The sequence below is a fragment of the Malania oleifera genome, chromosome 10 (assembly GCF_029873635.1).
Source record: "Malania oleifera isolate guangnan ecotype guangnan chromosome 10, ASM2987363v1, whole genome shotgun sequence".
Lineage (NCBI taxonomy): Eukaryota > Viridiplantae > Streptophyta > Magnoliopsida > Santalales > Ximeniaceae > Malania > Malania oleifera.
Window position 1 is genome coordinate 26496017 of NC_080426.1, and position 18464 is coordinate 26514480.

Genomic DNA, 18464 nt, shown 5'->3' on the forward strand with positions numbered 1-18464 from the left:
AATAAAATCAAACTTGAATGGTGTCCTAAACAAGCATGACTTCTGATACTAACATACAAAATCCATAACTGGATACCCACTATCAAGCTTATTATGACAATCTCACAATCACAGGATCCTCCTACTAGTGAACATTTCTTGTTAAAGTTTTCTTGTGATGAATAAGAAGGTTAATAAAGGAATAAATTTAGCCAACATCAAGAGTAGCTTGCAAAATCTAATAATATCAGCATCATATTATATCTAAAATTCACACCTTTCTGTCCTGCAAATTACATGGAAGCAGAATGATATGATATTGATTTTATTGAAAAAAATAAATAAAAAAACCAAATTACTTGGTTATTGGGGCTGGAATTTCCATTCTGCCAAACACCAGATTAAAGCTTGAGAAGAGAATCTAGCACAAAATAAAATGACATTACTTTCATTTGAATGAATGTTTATTATTAAAGAAACAACCGAAAAAAAGATCAAAAATAAATTTAAGCTGAGACTGTGAGGGCAGTGAAAGAACAAAGCCTCGCTAGAAATTTGTTTCATTGACACAGAATTTACCATATTTTTAACTTTGGATTCAGCAAGTACAGGGGTGATCCAAGTCCAACTAATAAATTACGGTGCAGAATATCGATGAACATGCTACAAATTCTGCTGTTTTGGACTGTATATGATCAAAAGGGAAGACATGTTTGCACTGCAGAACCATGGCCATCAAGACATGTTGGGGTCCTGTGCGTCAAAGCTATCAGTTCGCTTGAATGATCCTCTCTCATTCCCAACTGTTCTCTTGCTCATGTTTGCTCGCTGCACTAACCTCACCAAAGCTTGGACCACTTCAGACATTGGCGGTCGGAACTCCGGCTCCGGCTGCCCCAAAACAATTGACAATTTAAACTCAGAAATTTTATAAAGCAGGATAGATAAACCCAACATGCTCCCATATAATTTAACACAATACCTGGACGCAAAGGGCAATCACATCAGCAAATCGCGACAGAGATTTAACCGGGTAAAGCCCTTCAAGTGCTGGATCAACCATTTTTGCCAGAGCATCAATGTCATGAAGCTGGGGTGTTGCCCATCGAACCAGTAATTGCTCAGATCTTGGCCTCGAGCTGCCACCAGATCAATCACATTATAATTAAGAAAGATAGGGGATCCAGGGGGAATTCATTACAGAACTGTTATTAAGGGTCTTTTACCTATCAAACGGCATTCGTCCAGTTAGAAGCTCCAACATGACCACGCCAAAACTATAGACATCACTCTTTATGTTATATTGACCAGACATGGCAACCTCTGGCGCACTGTATCCAGACCCTGCATTATTGTTCAATGCCTGCAAAGACTAAAAATGTCAGCATGCAACAATAACACAACTGATCAATTTCGACTGCACAAACTAAAGTCATTATGTAGCAAGTCATAGAAACCTAAACCAAACATCAATTTTTCATCTAAATTTTATTCCTAACAGTAATGCTACCACCCTCTCCATTCAAACAATATTCAACGAGGAGGCCTTGCATTTAAATGCCAGAAGATTGCTCACTTGGCAAATGAATGGCACCAATACAGAAGATTTTGTTTGGAAGGAATGAGCTTGGTAAGCCAGAGACAATCTCAAGTTCACTACTACATCTACATAAGGGTTTCCTAAAGCAAGTTCTCCAATTTGACAATACTAGCACGCAGCATGTACTATGAATGTGTGAAAAAACACTCTGCAATTTAAAATTAATTAGGATATTACAACTCTTGCTTGGATTAGACATTTAACTTGCTGCAGGCCTCAGACCCCCGTGGCATCACTCCATTATATGAAGGGGAAGATCAAGGGTTCGAGTTGATAGTTATGGGGAGGCAGCCCTCTAGGGCACTTCTTTAAAGTTGGTCCAAAGTACTTCTACTTTAAGTTTTTAACAATTAAAATCTGGCCATTCCATTCCCTTACACGAGATGAAGAGACATGTTTGTGTGCCTTTTTGGAGATGGGAGGGAAGAGAGAAGGGAGCTTTTTTGTGAATAGGTGCAATCTGAGTTCCAAGTTCTTCACCAAATATCATTTTATCCCAGAACATCTTATTTAGACATTCAAACATATTTTTGCCTTTTGTGTAAGATTTTAAATATTTAGCAACTTAGCATTTAAATATTGAACCCATATTCATTTAAAGTAGAGGTCAACTGAGGCACATTCTAGCCCAGTTCTGTTTTTCAAATATATAAATATTAACACCAACAAAACTTACATGAAACGAATTATTTTGATTGCTGCACTGGTGTATCTGCATTTGTGTTAATATTATGGATATTTATAATATGTAAGTTAACTTTTGCTTCCTTAAACAGCTGCCACATGGTGTTTTTATGTTCATACACTTGACCCAAGCGGGCTTGGGGCAAGTTTGGGTTGGGCGGGTGAGTTCGGAATTTGGATGGGCAAGGGTTTTTTTTTTTTTTTTTTCCTCAATTGATCAAATGCATGCATTTTTTTAGCTTAAATCAGGCCAGTGCAGACTCTTTTCTAATTTCAAGTGACAAAAGATCGGTTAGCTTGCATGCAACACAAATGGAAAAAAGAAGTGACTTCATATGCTATGGAGAAAAAAGACAGATACATGAGGTGCCCTGATAAAATTATATAATGCAGGTGGATTTCACATTTCTTCGTCAAAAGAAAGTACCTGTAATGCACTACCAGGAAAACTTCAAGACACTTCAAACCTACCTGATCTGCATTTGGGATAGAGCTAGCAAGCCCGCAGTCTGAGAGATGAGGGTTGAGATCCGTGTCTAGCAATATGTTAGCGGATTTGAAATTCTTGTGAACAATCGATGGTGAGCAAACTTCATGTAGATACCTATAAGAATTTATATAAAAAAGAAATGATTTTCGTGAGTACCAGGCAACTCCATCATGAGGTTTCACAGCAAAAATCAGATTTATATTCTGTAAAATGAAATACGGCAACAGTCAAAATGTAGTCTATTGATCACAAACAAAAATAGGAAAAAAGCGCGCATACATAAACAGAGACTACTAAACTATTCTGCTCTTATTTGAGCTATTGCTATATCCCACTATCTGTATGCAGAAGGAATACGATTTTGGAAATAACCCAAAGAACTTAAGTTTTAAATGAATTAGCAGCAGTGAGTCACCATGAAGTCCCCAAGAATAATGGATGCTTAACTAAGATGATTAGTCCTAACATGTTTGTGATGCAGCAATGCTTAATAATCATGCCACTTTTTTGGGTCAGAACGGACATAGCTAGAACACACACAGGCTGCTTGGCAAAGAGTTTAGGATCAAATTTTAAGCACACAAAATGATTTGATTGGGGATTTCTCACTATAATAAATCCATTAAAAGCAAATAACTAGAAAGAAATGCTTGTTTAAGAAATTTCATTTGGATTGCAATAAATATATAGGGCTATTAATTTACAAATCAATCATATAAGTTGTCCCAGAGGGATATGTATTCAGGAAAAGACCCAACATCCCAGAGGAATATGTATTCAGGAAAAGATCCAACAACACAAAGAAGAGGATTTTTTGTAAGTCATCGTGTTTTCCTCATTTGGCCTTCGTGTACATGAGATATTTTTTTGGTCTTGCAGTCCAGGGGGGTTGGATCAGTACAAAACAGTTAATAACAATTTCCAGCGCTGCTCATCAGGTGGCTTGAGCAGTAATGCTGAAGGAAGAAAGCGAGACCAAATCAAGATTAGCTCTTACCCACTTCACCTCAAAGAAGTAAATAAATAAATAAATGTAAATACTAATATTATTAAACCAACAGTGCAAAACAGAACAACGAAATGAGAACAGTAAACGATGTTTGCTCCCACCAACTTACTCTAACGCACGTGCAGCCCCCAAAGCAATCTTGACACGTGAGTTCCATATTAATGGTTTGCTGAATTCATCAGATAGATGCAGGAAGTCGTGCAGTGAACCATTTTTTTGGAACTCATAAACCAGCAGGTGCTGTCCATGCTCTGAACAGTAAGCCACCAACTCTGTTATATTTGGGTGATGCAAGCGAGAGATATTTGCAACTATTTCTGTAAAATCTTCTGACATGTGGTTGGGAAGAGCAGATGAATCTAGTTTCTTCACAGCAAGAACCTACAGTGTGGACAAAAAGAAATGAAGGTTGAGAATACCATCAAAAAGCAGGGATTTTGATTATAGGAGATCAGACCAGGAAACCCCATTGATGATCCACAACTTGCAGAATGGGGAATATGGTCATAGAAATCACAAAAATGCAAACTTATACAAAAAAATTGATAGTCAAAAAATTGGATGAACAAAGCATTTTTTTGGGCTTTTGACTAGAGAGAGAGAGAGAAATAAAAGATTCAAAGCACAGGAAACATATATACTAAGTAGAATTTACTGTACAAACTCTACTGTTCACAGTTCGCACTCGAATCCAGTTTCCCAGTTCACATTCATTATGCAGTAATCATCTTACTGGACCTTATCACTATTATGTAATTTAACGCAGATAAAAAGAAAAACTTCCCAGCTGGAACGCAGAGATATCAAATATTTCCATCATCAAATCAACCTGCAAACAAATATTATAGTATATTACTGTACCTTCCCATCCTCAAATTGAGCCCGATAGACACGTCCAAAAGACCCCTCTCCAATAAGGTTCTCAACACTAAAGCTGCCTGTAGCCATTTGAAGGTCTGCTATTGAATATGATACTGCGTCTATTGGCTCTGCATTAGCTTTCTTGACAACAATTGGTTTCTTTGGAAAATCTTCCTCATCAAATGACTTATGACGCTCAATGGGGGGAGGCCTAAGATTAAATGAGGCAGAAGTTTCATATGTCTTGGTATTGATTGTTGAGGAAGGTTGGATAGACTTCATTTCTGCAAAGACAACACTGCAACAACTAATTAAGCAATTCAATCAAACAAGAGAAAGTTCTAAGGCATTGAACCACAATTACGTAAAGAATAAGAGGGAAACTCAGTCTGAGAAAATTGACTTCTAATGAAATCATTTAAAGATAAAAAATCATGCAAACAATTGAAATCATTTAAATAGAGTAAAGCTATCATTAGTAAATAAAGCTATCAATAGAAATGATCATTAATATTGGTTTCTGCATGAAAAGAACTCAACTGATCCATGCATCCTCGATATAAATCTTGAAATAAAATAGCTGACTCAAAATTCTGCTATAACTTCAAAATGATAAAGAAATGTTGTATTTGTGTGTGGCTCTTATACTTGTTGGGGCTCATAAACAAAGGAAGAAGAAAAGCATATGGATTTATTGGTGCTCAGCAGCAAGGAGTATACCGAGAGCCCAAGAATTGCAGAAGTTCTGAGATACCGAGAGCAGGAAATCAGAAACTCAAAGAATCATCAACGAGTGGACTCACTAGTCGACGAGTGGCCTTCTCTCTCTCTCGTCAACTAGTGCCCTGTTCTCGTCAACAAGTGCTCTGGGCTGCGACGAAGAATTCAAATCTTGAATTGGAACATTGGAACGGTTGGGTGTTTGGAGGGAAGCCTCCGAAATAGGTCCTTCTAAGCATATTTTGACAAGAGAGAGATCATTGTATGAAGTGTATTGTAAACTTTCATTTCATAGTGAAATTCTTGGCCGGATTGCTCCCGTGGATGTAGGCATTGCCAAACCACGTATATTCCCATGTTGTTTCTTTATTTTCTTTCATATATGCTGGTTGTGTTGTCTTGGTGTTTCATCATTTTCTGCAATTTACAAATTCCGTTGTGCATCCTATACTCGATTTCCACAACAAGAAATAATCTCGTTGCAACACCCCGGGCCAATTCCAGCATCCCAAGAACTTTTTAGCTTACAAGCCACAAAAATATCCTTTTCCACACCCCTTGTGGAATTGGAATTGGGGTATCACAAATTCCTTAAGTATGCAATGTCCTCGTCACACCACATCATTGCCTAAGTCATAGGGCCAAGGTCTCAATCACTGAGGGATTCAAGAGGTGGCTCATATGGATTTTCTAGGTGGCTCCCAGCACTTGATGCTGCGCTTAGTATCAGACAGCACTTTTCTCCCACACTTCTAAGAAGTCTCAGGCTCTGATACCATCGCAACATCCTAGGCAAGCTGGCCCAGCCCCACTATCCCAAGAACTTTTAGGCTAGCACAAAATGCTTAAGCCAAGTTGCTTTGTAGTAGGATTGCCCAAACTAAGCCACACAAACATCTGTTTCCACAAATGAGGGAAGACTATGACTGGGTTATCACACCTGTGAAATTTTGAAGAGAGCTTAAATGGCCTATTTAGACAATTTTCAGGGACAGATAAGGGTATGAAATGGTCAAAAAAAAAATATTAAAAAAAAGCCCCTTTTACCACTTGCAGCTACTGAAAAAAAAAAAAAAAAAATCTCTAATTCAGTCAGCTTTAAAGAAGTTTGAAAAAAACTAAGCTTCATTGACAGAAAATGAAAAATAAAATCAAATCCTTAAGGGCTCATTTCATTCATGGCATCTTTTAATGTTCTAGCGAATGTGATGCCCATGGCATCTCATTCTTCCATTTGTCTTGGGTTCCTTGGGCCCACAAAACATGGAATCCCATGGGAATCCCATTCCCATGCTTGCCCAAAGGTGAATTTCATAGGAATCTCAATCCCGTGTTTATCCTATTTCTGGAACTAAATTGCCACCATTGTTTTGTCTAATTGGACATTAACACCCAAATTATAGTATTATTACACACTATCATTATATCTGTAATAATAAAGATAGAAATCAATAAAAATGGAAGTACTACTATTATTATGCTATAAGAATATAACATTATGGTTAAAAGTATGAGACTATATTTTCCCATTATTTCAATTAATTGGATTATTATGTGTTGAAATTTTTTTTATTTATGATAATTGAAATTTTTAGGGCATGATTTTAATTTGGTACATATTCTTAGTAGGTTTTTCTGCTGAAAATACAATTATTCTTCTTCTATTGTTCAAGCAAAGGCCAAGGCTATAACACTGATCCTTTCAGAAGTCTGTCAAGATTCTATGTACCAAACACTTTTATAGCCATACAATGTACATTCCCAGCATCTTATGTAGGAATATCTTTGATCCCACGAACTAAATGGCACCAAGCTTGGTTGAGTTCACAAAGCTAAAGGGAGATTTTGATGACATTTTCAGAAAAATTGTGCAAGAAAGATCAGTAGAATGATGGCATCAAACTATACACCAAAGTACAAGCTCTAAGGAAAGTGGTCATCAAGTATGTAGTCATTACTATTAATCTCCAGCTTGAAAACTTCTTTGAATTGAAATTGGTTTTTTCTTTATATACTTCTTTCCTGTCAATACAGCTAGCCAAATTAACATTTCACGCTAACCAATCCTTTTTCATTTTTTTTAAAACAAACATTGGCCTATTCAACAGAATTTTCAATCAATCAACTCCTTAGATGCTGATAAGTCATGAAGTCAACTTCTACTCCTGACATAATGCATTATGATGAAGTGAGGAATTATTTTAAAAAGAAGTTACTATGACAATAAACAAGTTTACAACAGAAGATGCAAGATGAACTTTTTTGAGTCAAAATTGGAAATGGCGTTGGATATGAAATTCAAAAAATACAACCTTTTGGGTAATAAAACCATCAGTGATAAGTCAAAAATTGAAGTTGCATTTTTGAAAATTTTACATTTCATTCCTCTAAGTCAAGAATCGATATCTGTGTAGGTTATTCTTATAAGCCATAACAAATGGCCAACACTACTATGAAAAAAATGACTTGCTTGTTGACAGGGTCATACAATTATTAAGGCATGAGCAACCAGGCTATAAAAATAAGAGTTCTAAAGGATGAATCACAAGCATACACCAAACTCACAAAAAAATTGGGAGTTCTCAGTCAACAAAGGATGGCATAAATGAACAAAAACAAGGCAAAGACTGCAGTTGTTTGAAACAGATACACTTATATTATTCCCTTTTCTAGGAGGGAAAGTCCAACAAATGAAAAGCAATCAAGCAATTTCAAGTAACAACATTAAAAGCATCAGAAAGAAACCAAAGGGGGTGAATTCTAATGATGCCTAATTGATTAAAAATATAAAGGTAGAACATGGGCTACCTTGCACTTCATTTGAAGCAAGAGGAGCAAAAGGCTGATTATCAAGCTTTTCTATGTCAGAGGATGACTTGCGTCTTCTCTTCACAAGGAAGAATGCCACTATTGCCCCAACAACCAGGATTGATATCAGTATTCCTGCTATGCCACCACCTCCTATACCTGATTTGCTGTTGCCACCACCACCACTATAGTCGGATTGGCTGCCACTGTGACCAGATTTGTGATTTCGGTTGGCATTGCTGGCTGGAGGAGTACCAGGAGGGGGTGGGGGTGCAGGTGCTTGGTTCCATGGGTTGCCATCTTTCCTGTTATTATTGTTCCTCAGTCTAAAAATGTAAAGAATTTTATTTCATAATAAAAAAATTATAAAATAATAATTGATGGAACTGTGAATTGCTTACTGCAGATTAATATTTTTCAACTGTTCAGGAATCCAGCCGTTAAACTGGTTATTTGCAACATTCCTGAGAAAGCAAAAAAATTTATGAAGGGCCAGACAATAAGTTTCCTCAGAGGAACAAAAGAAAATCTGTTTTTCATGATGAAAAGTATTTGATATATATAAATGACTCACAGATTCTCAAGGGGAAGGTTGGCAAGGACATTAATAGTGCCTGTAAACTGGTTATTTTGCAAAAACCTGCATAGCTTAAAATAAGAAAATGGAGGAAATAATCATGAACAACACAAACTATCACATCAGATAAATAAAATACTCACATCGAGGTGACAGCTGAAAGAGATCCAAAACTCTGTGGGAGCTCACCTGTCAGGGTATTGAAGGAGAGATCCCTGAAGCAAGGGAAAGAGGCTGACATCATCAATACCTTTTTAACCAAGCCAAATCTAACAAATTCTTATGTGTTCTAGTATCATAAATAGTTAGTTTTAAACATGGTCTTAAATTCCCACGAAATTATCAAAATTTCCGGTTTCCGTCACCCTTGAAATCAAAAATGGCAGTTGATTTCCGTATTGTTTAATTTCCATCGAAATCTCAACGAATCATTTGAAATTTATCGAAATCTCAAAATTTTAACAAAACTTGTCGAAATTTGAACTATGCAATGAAATCTCCTCTGAATTCAAATGAGAGATTTAGGAGTGAAGCGAAATTTCTCTCTTAATTCATTTTATTTATTTCGATCGAAACAAAAGATTATTACAAGTGCTTTGAAATTATATGAAAAAATAAACTTACAACAACATTTTATTTAACCATTCATGTCTAAATTATCATTATTTGTATAATAAATAATATTTAAATGATTTATGAATTTCATTTATATTAACTGATTCACTAAATATGTTTCATGTACATTATCTTACAAATGTGTTTGATGCACATATTATATTACAACTTCTCCACTTCATACACAGCATAGGTGCATTTACTTGTAATATATTTGTCCTAAAACTTACATTATGATGTCTATTAATCATTTCTAAAGCTTTATAAAAGAATTCCATACTTTACTATTAATTTCCATTATTTTTTCAAATTGAAATTGAAATTGACATTGAAATCAAAATTTCCGTACTTTTGGAGCTTCAAAATTTGAGTCGAAATCGAAATTTAAGACCTTGGTTTTGACCTTAGAAATCGTTTATCGTAGACAACCGTTTCTAGGAAATGGCTACACTACACTATACTTTTAACCCATGTACTAATATATAATGCAAGACAAAAGATAAATTTAGAAAATTTCTCTAAGAGAAACATGATACAATAAGAGAACATATCAAGCATACATTGAAAAGTAAAGCTGAATGATTTCATTATCAGTTGAGTAATAAGCATTATTCCTATCAATAATAGGGAACTTAAGTGTGAACTCTTCAATTTGCCAACACTTGCAGCCATAAAGATTACTTTGTTAATAGGGAATGGAAGGAGGAGTCCTCACAGTGTGGTGAGGGCAGAAAGATTTCCAAATATGTCACCCACTTGGCCCTGAAGTTGGTTGTGACTAATGTTTCTATAATCAAAAGAGGGGTAAGATCAATTAGTTTATCTAAATCATTGACTTAAATCCACTGAAAGAATAAAGACAGTGAGATCAAACTTGACATACAGGTACTTAAGCAAACCCATTGAAGAAATTGAATAAGGAATGCCTCCATTAAAGTTATTTCCCGCGAGATTTCTGCACATAATACTTGCTCATAAAACTGAATGAAATATTATAAAGGAAATCATAACAAAACAACAAAAGCAAAAGCAAGAATATCCACATGAAGCATACATTCGTTGCGCATTTGGAGGAAGTTGATAAGGTAGCTGGTTTCCGAGATTATTATTGCTTAGATCTCTGCAAAATTTCACTAAATCATCATACAAGATAATTGAATATAAAGAAAAATCACTACATCATAGAACCATCATAGAATGCTGTAGATCTTACAGATTGATTAATGACGTCATACTAGAGAGCTGGTAACCCATTGATCCAGAAAGTCCAAGACCCGATAATTTGCTGTTGGAACACATAACAGAATATGTATCAGAATCAGCAGCATCAGCCATGCTTAAAATACATGTATGAAGAAACAAGGGAAACAGAAAAATCACAGTTCTGTGACTGCTGAGCCTGAGCAGGTAACGCCTTTCCAAGACTGTCCGCATGGATCATCACCATTTGCATTCCAGTTGGTCAGCTGACTTGGTGAATTTAAAAATCCAAACATGCTCCTAAGGGTATTAGCTGTGCATCAAAATGCCAAAAAGTACAATGAACATATATTACAAAAGTGTGACTCAGTTTGTTCTCCACAATTGCCTTGTGATTACAATTGAAAACAACGAACACATAAGAACAACAAAATGGCATGAATATCTCTCCCAGAATATGCAACATCCAAGCATCAAAGCACAACACTGCTAAATCCACCTCTGCTTACTTGATGCCCCTTCAATTCTTCTCTACAGAAAATCTTACGCCATCTGCTGTTACCTAAAGATCAATTATCCACATAAAACTTGACACTTTCAACTTTTTAAGGGGAAAGGAGGATGAGTAGCATTTCTAGAAGGATGACAATATGAAACTATTATAAATTTGAACTAATTGAAGATTCAATGGAAAAAATACAGAACTTGGGGTTAGAGATGGAGAATAGAGGATGAGAAGAAACAGATAAAACCCAGTCAGTAGTCTCCTCAGGCATACGTATTACATACTAACAATAAAACGTCACAAAGGGCAAATAACTCCACCTGCACCACTTAATTACTAAAATAACATATTATCTTCTAACACCCCCCCCCCCCCTCTAATAAATTATCACCAAAACACCAGTTTGTGACAACCAGTAGACAAGGCAGGCTTAATTGCTTAAATAAGGTTTTCGTGAAAACATTGCCTAACTGATCCATATATTTCATAAATGGAGTCCTCACAATCTTCTTCAACACAGCATCCCTCACAAAAATGAGGGTAAGCTTCAATGTTTGCGTCTTATAAACAATGTGTTGCTTGCAATATATATGGCAGCTTGATCATCACAAAATACATCTATGGCTTCATTACCATCTCTAATATAACACACTTCAACCACATAAGCTCATCCAGACTATGTGCTGTAGCTCAATATTCTGCTTCAACACTAGGTAGCTTCTAGTTATGCCATTGCCAGGTAACAAGATTAACCCCCTGCAACTTTAACATATCCAGTAAAAGACCTTCAATCACCAAACTAGCTGGCTCAATTTACATCAAAGTATCCTCTAATCTCACAGTTTCATTACTTTTATATATCAAACATTTGCCAAGAGAGCCACTGAGACACCACAGAATGCTACAAACAGCATTGGAGTGTGACTCATGCTCCCAAAAGCAAAGGATATCTCAGGTCAAGTGACAATCAAGTACATCAACTTGACAACCAACTGCATATATCACATTTTCCTTCAAAGGCTGATCCAATATCCCTAGACAATTTTACATTGGGACCCATAAAAGTATCAATTTAGCCCCCATCATGCATTCTCATAAAGCACAAAGCATATTTTCATGAGATAGGTTCAACCATTTCTTACATCATAAAATCTCAATACCAAGAAATAACACCAAGTACTGAAGTTCTTGATTTGGACATCTGCAATCCTGTGCAATCCCACTCTAGTTACTGCAGGAGATGATGATATCATCAACATAAACTACTAGTTGTACCATGCCTGTCTCCATTCTGTAGAATGACCAGAGCAACACTAAAAACTAGGAGTATGATATAGGATTCTTTTAAAATGAGTCCCCATCCAAAAGAAAGTGCTCAAAATGTTTTAAAAAACAGTAATACATTTTCCTTGAGACAAAATTTGCTCCCATCATATAGTGTGAAAACAGTTTATGCAGCAAATCATCTCCAAGATACAATGGAACCCTATCAATTCTGGATATTGTTAGCAAAATATCTCCATGAATGCTCTTATTTTGACGAGGAAGATGTGATGCAAGGGCAGCATCAAGGACATGCAGTCATGGGAGAGATTAGAAGAAATTGAAGAGAGGAAGGAAGGGGAAGGGAGGAGAGAGGAGATACAAGGGGGAACTCATGTTCACTTCTCAAATTCAAATTAAACAATACCATGGCTTTCACACACTATTTGTAAGAAACACACTTCACATGAAAATACATATAAACCCCTAAAACTACATTAAATTCCAAACATACCCCTAGAAAACACAAATACTACAAAAAAAAAACCCCTAAATACACATAATACTATCTTAACCAAACTAAACATATAATAAAAAACTACCAAAACCCAACAATCCTCAATCCAATTTTTCTTAAGTATTCTCCAACAAAGATCTTCCTAAGGTCTAGCTTCTTGTCCTACATCAAGATGCCTTGCTCTATGTTCTAGAATAGGTTTCAGTATATGGCCCTCTTTGTGAATTTCTGCAGCTGTTTGTTTTAAAGGGGGCTGTCATTTTCAGATCTTCAGCGCGATTGGATGGCAGTTTTTATTTTGATATATATTCTTCTCTTTTTTAAGGAGGATTACTTAAGCTCCTTTTTTGCATATTCATTTTTTTATAAATATAATGAGGAAGAAGAAAGAGAGATTACAACCTAAAAGAGGACAATAAATCCTCAAAAAGAAAAAATAAAATAAAATAAATAAATAATGCAAAGAAAAAAGGAAAAATAATAAAGAACTGTTTGATCCAAAATCAAGTACCCTTTAAAATGATGTTGTGATTGAGATGGGGAGATGGCAGATTGGTTGTGAATTGACTCATTATGTCAACCCCCTTGTCAGAGGTGTCAGGATAGGGATAGTGAGAGAGTCATAGAAGTCGTAAAAATCATAGAAAGGGGAAGAAAAGGGGAGAGGTGACTAAAAATAGTTCAGAAAAGATAAGGAGAGGGACAGAGAATGGGATAGAGATAGAAAAGTATAGGCAATTAGAGATAGAAAATAGATGGATAAAGTGGCATGAAAGCCAACGTGATAGTTGTTTCTCACATTGTGTGAATTGAGTTGAAATGGAGTTGAACCTACATCAATTCTATGGTTACAAATCATAAATTTAGGCCACTAATCCTAATCATAAATTTGGTCAATTTCTAAACATTAAAAAACCTAATCATAAATTGGGACCATTTGTAAACATTAAAGGTCCAATTATTATAATAGAAGAAAATGTTGTTACAGTTGACAAGCTTGCCCAATGCTTATCCGCCTTGTCACTTGATGACTGGGTGATCTCCCCAGTAACTAGGTGACTATCATTGCCTGATGATTGTGCGGCTTTTGTCGCCTAAGAGGCTACTTGTGATTCCTTGGTTGCCTAGATGATAAGCAATTCCATATTTTAATCACATAGGCGACTTGTACCTCGCTTCAACGATGTTTGTCCTACACCTAGCCAAGCGACCTTCATTTTTAAGGCAACTATCTTAGGTGGGCAATCACCGTCGCATTCCAAGGGATGTACAAAGATGGCACGAACAACAACAAAAAAACCCTAATTAAGAACCCTTCTTTAAACCCCCTACCATCATAATTCCCTAGACACTGCAAGTTTGCTAATATAAATGTTACCGTCTTACAAATGTAAACAGATTTATGATCATGGAAGTGCATTACTTAGCTAGTCAAAACGATTATCTAAAGAGGAAGAACCCCAATGATAAGACACCTTCTATTCTCCTTCAAACACACTTCCTTTCTTGTAAGAAAAGTACATACAATGAAAAGAAAAACAGTTGGAATTTTACGTTCAGAGATAGCCCTCTCATGCTCTTTGTTTTGATACACCTGTTTGATTTTAGACAAAGGGCTTTGCACTTTATTGTTTTTCCAACTGTTCTCATCCAATCATCCCAAACACCTCAAATTCCTATTGTTTATGTTCAGGGAAGTGCATTACTTAGATAGTCGAAACAATTATCTAAAGAGGAAGAACCCCAATGATAAGACACCTTCTATTCTCCTTCAAACACACTTCCTTTCTTGTAAGAAAAGTACATACAATGAAAAGAAAAACAGTTGGAATTTTACGTTCAGAGATAGCCCTCTCATGCTCTTTGTTTTGATACACCTGTTTGATTTTAGACAAAGGGCTTTGCACTTTATTGTTTTTCCAACTGTTCTCATCCAATCATCCCAAACACCTCAAATTCATCTTATTGTTTATGTTCATGAAGTGCATTACTTAGCTAGTGGAAACGATCATCTAAAGAGGAAGAACCCCAATGATAAGACACCTTCTATTCTCCTTCAAACACACTTCCTTTCTCGTAAGAAAAGTAAATACAATGAAAAGAAAAATAGTTGGAATTTTATGTACAGAGAAAGCCCACTCATGCTCTTTGTTTTGATACACATGTTTGAATTTAGACAAAAGGCTTTGCACTTTATTGTTTTTCCAACTGTTCTCATCCAATCATCCCAAACACCTCAAATTCATCTTATTTCCACAAAGCATAGTCATGTTATTGTAGCCAACAAACGATAATGTGATTTCAATTTTGAATAAGTTTTATAGCATTTTCATGCAGTATAGGAAGAGTTGCTAGAAACATAAATTCAAGATGTTTGTGATTTTTGGGGCCTTTGGATATTTTAAGAAATCTAGTTATTTATGGCTGCTTCTTTTTTAAAGTTTAGTTGTCTAGGGATTTTTGATAATTTTGGAGTTATTTTATAATTTCAGTCAGTTAATATCCAGGGCATTTTACTTGCCATTAATGCAAACTTGATGTATCTAATTGAGCAGTCTTTGACGAATTATTAAGAATTTACCTCCTAATCTCTTGTTTCTTGCTTCCCCACTCTTCTAATTTTCCTTGTCTCTCATGTTTCCCTTCATTTTCTTCTACTTCTTCCCTCTTCTCTTTCTATTTCTCCTCTATTATTCTAATCCATAGTTACCAGAAAACACTAACATCCTAGTGAACCACGTATGCATACAAATGTTTCGAAATGTCATATACTTTCATTCCACAATGCTAAATATAATAATCCATAGTTCAATTCAGTATTTTTCCCATAACACATTTTTTATTCGTTAAAAGTGGGGATTCATCACATTTTAATTCTATTTTCTGTCATTATTAATTTATTTCACAGAAGAAAATCTCTTCTTTATTTAGGAACTCAACATACTCTCCAAAATATACAAGTGTCGTCACACTTTTTTCACCGATATATCTATTTAAGCATATTCCTATCCTAACTTAGCATGTGCCATACTGAGTTCTCAATCCCGTTGAACATTCCACATTCTAGATAACATTGCTCTAATCGCTCTCCCTGTTCTCCCTTCCCTTCTCTCTCTCTCTCTCTCTCTCTCTCTCTCTCTGCCATGCTGCATCACATTCCCTTTAGTATCTCACTTGTCAAACTACAAGAGATGTTGGCATTGAAAAGGCTGATAGAGCATGATAAGCCATTATATATTTCAACGATGTGATAATATATATTTGGAAAAAATTCATGTATGGTGTATTTGTTGAAGCACAATGATCTTAAGCAGTTAATATGATATTCATCCAGGAGAGAGGCCGCACAAACCTGGCCTAGATTGCGGTCTCACATTCTAGGACTAAATGAACAGCAATTTGATTAGTGTACGTGTTTGGTCCATGGGCATATTGTTTGTTAAAACAGACGCATCCCATCCAACACAGACATATTTATCCAATTGAGTTTTTTTTCCTGTCATATATCTAAGGAAAGGAGTGAAAGACTGCATTTATTTTTTCCCACATCCCTTCAATTCCAAAATCACTAAAGAAATGCCAAAGCATCCTTCCTCCTCTGCAGGGTTTGAAAAAGTCATCTCCAATGCTATGAACAAAGGGAAAGTGAACAGCTTAAAGAGCGTTCATTCTGTACAGAAAAATGAAGTTGTAAGTTATGACCCATATAAAGATTCGAGGTCTACTCAACTACAACCATTGCAAGAGTCCAGTCTTGAACGTTAATTGTTGCAGTCTCACTTTCATGCCAGAATATGACTTTCCTGTAAATGCTTCAGCCAATCGCTGATCCCAGTCTCAACTTGGACCTTACAACAAGACACCCTCGCGCAAGTGCATGCCAGGGGCACAAGCACACAAAATTCTTTTTTTTTTTTTCATAGAATAGAATAACATTTTGTTAACTTTTTAATTCAATGATGCAGCAGTCAGGATCCGGCATAAAAAAATTTCAGCTAAAAAATAAATTTGCAAAATAATAAGATCCAAAGCAGCAACAATTATTGAAAGAGGCTTCAAAGGTCGTGACCAAAAACTAAGAACCCCTGAAGCCTTACAAACCCGAGCAGCTGCCAGAAATCCGTCAATAAGAGAAGAGCTCCAGTAGACGCCGACACTCATTCTAAGCTTGAATCTACCGACCCTCGACTAAAACCAACAATATTCCCTCAAAACCATTTCCCTCAAAACACTAGCATTTCGACAAAACAAATCCGGAAAGCATCAACGTTATCAGCACAAACCAAATCATTTGCAGAAGCAGAGCAACAAGAACAATGCACGAGAGTTAAGACCATCAAAAACCCACAAAAAATCAAAAAGCAAAAAGAAAGAAAGAGAAGTGCAGACCGTCTGTCGGATCTGTGGCGCCATTAGAGGAGGTCGGACTCCAGATGAAAATGCAGATGAGCAAGAGCGTGGCTAACCCCATCTTCCTCCCGTGAACTGGAGCTCGATTAGCCAACCCTTTTGGTCTGTTCTTCCTCTCCTCCTCACTGTGTTCTCTCTTTTCTCTCACCAGTGCTGTACTTTATTGCAAACCCAGAACAGAGGAGGAGAAGCTGGCAGGCACGACATGCCAGAAGAATCCAAAGCCACAGAAAAAATTATATTAAGAAAAAAAGGAAGAATTTAGGGGTTTATCTCGGTTAGTCCTAACTTTTCTTTCAATGCAAATATTATAGTTTGAAATGATGCGTAGCTTTCCCAAAGAAAACACGCTTTTGAATTTAGTCGTAGTTGTTTTCCCTTTTTTTTGTTTTTTTTTCCCAAATTTCGTTAGTAGCTTTCATGGAATAGAAAAAAAATATATATATATATATATAATAAAATATATAAAAATAAATAAAATTTTAACCCTCAATTTGGAAAATAATTAGAGTCCTATAGTTGTTAAAAATTATTTTTTATTTTAAAATTTTCATTTCTTAAAGAGTTATAAAAAGTTTAACTTATTTTTTAATTTTTTAAGATCTCTATTGAAAAGATAAAAAATAAAAACTTTATTCAAAGTGAAAAATAATTTTTTATTTGTTTAATTTATTAAATAATCACAAAAGTAACCTATTTTCTATTTTTCAAATTATATATAAGGTTATATTTGAAATCTTTGGAATTTAAAAGAAATTTTATATACACATCCACACAAATTAAACTTTAAGTTACAAATTCTATACTCCAACAAAGTAAAAATTATAAATTTAGAAAAATAAAAAAATTATTTTTTATTTTTTTATATAATTTTAAAAAATAAAAAAATGGCATTTTGTAATTATATAAAAGTATTATCACAATGTCGTTTATTGTTGTTAATTTATTTTATACAAATATTATAAAAATAAAAAACTAACAAAGATTTTGTAATTTTTTGAAAATCTAAAATGAAAAATAAAAATGCCCACAACTAAATAGACCCTGGATTTTTTATATAAAAAAAATTTCTATATAATTTCAGATAGAGATATATTTAAATCACAGTGTTATTATAAATTAAAATTTGAGAAAATTAAGGTGTATATAATTGTTTCATGCTATTTAAATCACTATGATTATAATTGCTTTGCTAGTCAACCAAAGGTATTAAATCAAATTTAAAT

At 35.2% G+C, this 18464-nt stretch overlaps 1 protein-coding gene across 1 annotated transcript; it reads right to left on the reverse strand.

Annotated features, from left to right (window-relative positions):
• Positions 1-401: 401 nt before the first annotated feature.
• LOC131165856 (protein STRUBBELIG-RECEPTOR FAMILY 7) lies at positions 402-17617 on the reverse strand. Its single transcript, XM_058123978.1, has 16 exons — positions 17218-17617; positions 10724-10856; positions 10557-10628; positions 10398-10463; positions 10227-10298; positions 10059-10130; positions 8872-8943; positions 8726-8791; positions 8553-8615; positions 8152-8456; positions 4624-4907; positions 3872-4143; positions 2735-2867; positions 1206-1342; positions 962-1118; positions 402-870 (listed from the first exon to the last, which is right to left on the reverse strand). Exons 1-16 carry the CDS (start codon positions 17297-17299, stop codon positions 715-717), a joined length of 2142 nt encoding a protein of 713 aa, XP_057979961.1. The 5' UTR covers positions 17300-17617; the 3' UTR covers positions 402-714.
• Between the last annotated feature and the right edge of the window lie 847 nt (positions 17618-18464).

What these genes read in the sequence shown, in the direction of transcription:
- LOC131165856 (XM_058123978.1), bottom strand. Translation starts at nt 17,299, where the DNA reads ATGGGGTTAGCCACGCTCTTGCTCATCTGCATTTTCATCTGGAGTCCG. An exon ending in CTTTCAGCTGTCACCTCGAT is followed by an intron (nt 8,792 to 8,871) that starts GTGAGTATTTTA and finishes TAAGCTATGCAG; the next exon opens with GTTTTTGCAAAATAACCAGT. An exon ending in TTGAAAAATATTAATCTGCA is followed by an intron (nt 8,457 to 8,552) that starts GTAAGCAATTCA and finishes CAATAATAACAG; the next exon opens with GAAAGATGGCAACCCATGGA.